Raw genomic sequence first — 3,219 nt, 5'->3', positions numbered from 1 at the left:
CCAATGTTACTTATGTCCTAGCCCTCTTCGGGGCTTCTCCAACAATATGCATAACCTCTCTAGTATATGCTTTTCTGGAATTTTTTAGATAATCCAGCAGTAGGTGGTCCTCCAAAAATTGTGTTGATTACAGGCCCCTGTGGGCGCGGTCCTCTGAAGATTAAATTTATCACCGGTCCCATAGGTTGAGGATTTCACCCCTGATCTTCTTGATCTCTCCTTCGGTCATCAAAGTTCCTTCTCACGTTGTTGTTTCTATCCCCTCCTTCTCCAGTATATTTGTTCAATCTTCCTTTTCGGATCAGAAACTCAATTTCATCTTTCAATTGCCTACACTCATCGGTGTCATGGCCAACATCTTTGTGAAATCTGCAATACTTGCTCTTATCTAGCTTGGCGGGATCAGCCTTCAAGGGCTTAGGCCAACGGATATCTCTATCTTTCTCGATCTCCATCAAAATCTGGCTTCTAGGAGCATTCAGCTTAGCGTATTCAGTGAACTTTTGCCCAGGTCCTCCCTTCTTGGGGGTTGAATCAGAGTTTTGTTTCATTCTAGGATACTTGTCCTTAGCAATATACTCCAAATCAGTTTTCCGCTTCTTGCCTCCAGTGGGCTCATTACTTACTATGGTCTTCCTCATGCTTTCTTCAACCTTGATATACTTCCCTGCCCTATCCTGGAGCTGCAACATACTTTCGGGGGGACGTTTGGCTAAGGACATCTTAAAAAACTCATCCCTAGTTCCTTGTTGCAGTGCTATCATGGCTACCTTATCATCAAGGTCCGGGACTTTTAGAACCTCTTTTGTGAATCGATTCAGGTAATCTCTCAAGGATTCCTTTGTTCCCTGCACAATGCTTATAAGCAATGCTGAACTTTTCTCATGAACTCTCCCACTGATGAATTGCTTAATAAAAGCCTGGCTTAATTCTCTGAACGACCCAATAGAGTTTGGGGGCAAGCGACTCTACCACCTTTGAGCCATACCCGACAGGGTTTGAGGGAAGGCCCGACACTTTATAGCATCATTTACAGGCTGCAACAGCAGTGCATTAGAGAATGTTCTAACATGATTAGCGGGATCTCCCGTGCCATCATAAGCTTTGATAGTTGGCATCTTGAACTTCCTTGAGATATGGGTATTCATTATTCCTTCAGTGAAGGGTGGAGTAGGATCATCAGGATCTCCAAGGGGAAGAAGATTACTCGGATCAGCCCTTGGGACAACAGTCCTTCTCTGCACCGGACCGTCCAGGTCTATGATGGGAGGAGGATTTCTCCCTCTAGGAGGTGCTTGGGGTCTGGTGGTCTGGTGCGCCTCCAAGTCACGCCTCAGCCTTTGAATCTCAGCTTCATGAGCCCTGATCCTTTCCTGCACTTCTTGGGGATTCGCCCCTTGGGTGCTTTGAGGGCGTTGGCTTCCATCAGCCATCGGCTCTTTGCCAGCACGCCTCCTTCTTGGGGCCACTTCATCATCCGAAGATTCAGAGTCTCTCTCAGTGTAAGGACCAGAAAATTCCCGATCCTCGGGGATAGGAGCCAAACCTCGTATATAGGGGGCGATTGCCCTCGTGCTTCACTTCGCCCAGCATGTCCGCTTCCTTCAACCTCGGGGTAAAGGGGCATCCCATAAGGGGGGTTAGTAGTAACAACGGTTGAATATTCATACCCGACGGGTCGAGAATTCACAGGTACATGTACTTGTTGAACTTGAGGATTCGTACCTTGAATAGTTGGGGGAGTTGTCCCTTGTGGCTGAGGTTGAGTTGCCCCTATCTGGGCTTCCCCTTGAGTAGTTGCATAAGTTGAGTGAGGGGGTATCTCTACAGTTGACGAAATCACCTGGGTTGTCCCCGATGGTGTTCCTTCCTCCAGAGCTCTAATTGTTCTTCGTGTTCTCGCCATGGTTGTTGTTGTGCTTCCCACAGATGGCGCCAAATGTTATGGATTAAAAACTTATATATATATTTATTACTAAGGAACGTGAGCTTCGAGGCTCGATTTGACTGCTCTTGTGTTTCGTGACTCAATCTCTCTTAACAAGATGCCTACGTACCTTGCTGTATGTCAAGGATCAAGTCAAAAAACGTAGTTCTGATTTGTGGGGTGAGGCCCCTTATATAGATGCTGGTGGTCCTTGAATTGGACTCGATATAGGAGACTTGGTGAGCAAGTCTCATAATTAGAATGGACTTTGGAGTCCTAGATAGTAGGAAACTGATTCCTTATCCTTTTAGGTCCCCTTGAGGCTAATCTGCAAGGATTTATATCCTTATCGGGACTCTTCTCAATAGCTGATTTTCCCCTTATTAATTAATTACGAAATTAATTAATATACAGGGCTCTGGGGCCTTCTTTGTTCCATCTGGCTTGATCTGGTCCATCAGGCCTGATCAATGTGTTGACCTTTTTGGTCTGAATGTTATACATCTTCTTATTGGGCCTTGCAGCCCAAACTGTAATATTTAATTATGTAATCAAGATTTATTTATCCCTATCAGTCCTAAACATAACAAACTTTCAGGTTTGAAGCATGCCAAGTGCGGGGAACTTCATCACCGTTCAAGGTCTCTAACTTGTAGGATCCTCGTCCTAATGTCTTCCTGACATCATAAGGCCCTTCCCAGTTAGAATCTAGTTTTCCTCTCTCCCCGACTTCTGATGCCTCAATCTTCCTTATGACTAGGTCTCCATGCGGAAAGAACCTTTTCTTAACCCTTCTATTGTAATAAAGGGAGGCTCTTTGTTGATATACCGTATTGCGGGCATTGGCCTCATCTCTGACCTCGTCAATGAGATCGAGAGTGAGCCTCATGCCTTCTTCATTAGTTTCTAGTTCATAAACTTCGACCCTAGGTGATCCATGGGTGGTTTTTAGAGGTACTATAGATTCGGCTTCGTAAGCCAGCATGAGCTTCATTCATCACTTTGCAGGTGGTACGATATGCCCATAGTATAGGTAGCATCTCATCCACCCAATTGTTCCTCGAGTGTTCGACCATTTCCTTAAGTCCATCAAGGATGATCTGATTAGCAACTTCCGGCTTCCCGTTTGCCTGTAGGTGTGCAACCGAGGTAAAGCGAAGCTCTATAATGTTATCGTCACAATATTCCTTGAACTCTGTATTATCAAATTATCACCCATTATCCTTAACAAGGATGCGTGGGATACCAAACCGGTATATTACATTTTCCCAGAAGAATTGGGTAATTTGCTT

At 45.1% G+C, this 3,219-nt stretch overlaps 1 protein-coding gene across 1 annotated transcript; it reads right to left on the bottom strand.

The window, feature by feature from the left end:
- Positions 1 to 2,504: 2,504 nt before the first annotated feature.
- On the bottom strand, positions 2,505 to 2,921 carry LOC141674160 (uncharacterized). Its single transcript, XM_074480880.1, has one exon. The coding sequence runs from the start codon at positions 2,919 to 2,921 to the stop codon at positions 2,505 to 2,507; it is 417 nt and encodes a 138-aa protein (XP_074336981.1).
- Between the last annotated feature and the right edge of the window lie 298 nt (positions 2,922 to 3,219).

This window comes from Apium graveolens, chromosome 7 (assembly GCF_009905375.1).
Source record: "Apium graveolens cultivar Ventura chromosome 7, ASM990537v1, whole genome shotgun sequence".
In the NCBI taxonomy this organism is placed as follows: domain Eukaryota; kingdom Viridiplantae; phylum Streptophyta; class Magnoliopsida; order Apiales; family Apiaceae; genus Apium; species Apium graveolens.
Note: the sequence above shows the minus strand (reverse complement) of the source record. Positions and strands in the feature narration are given on the sequence as shown.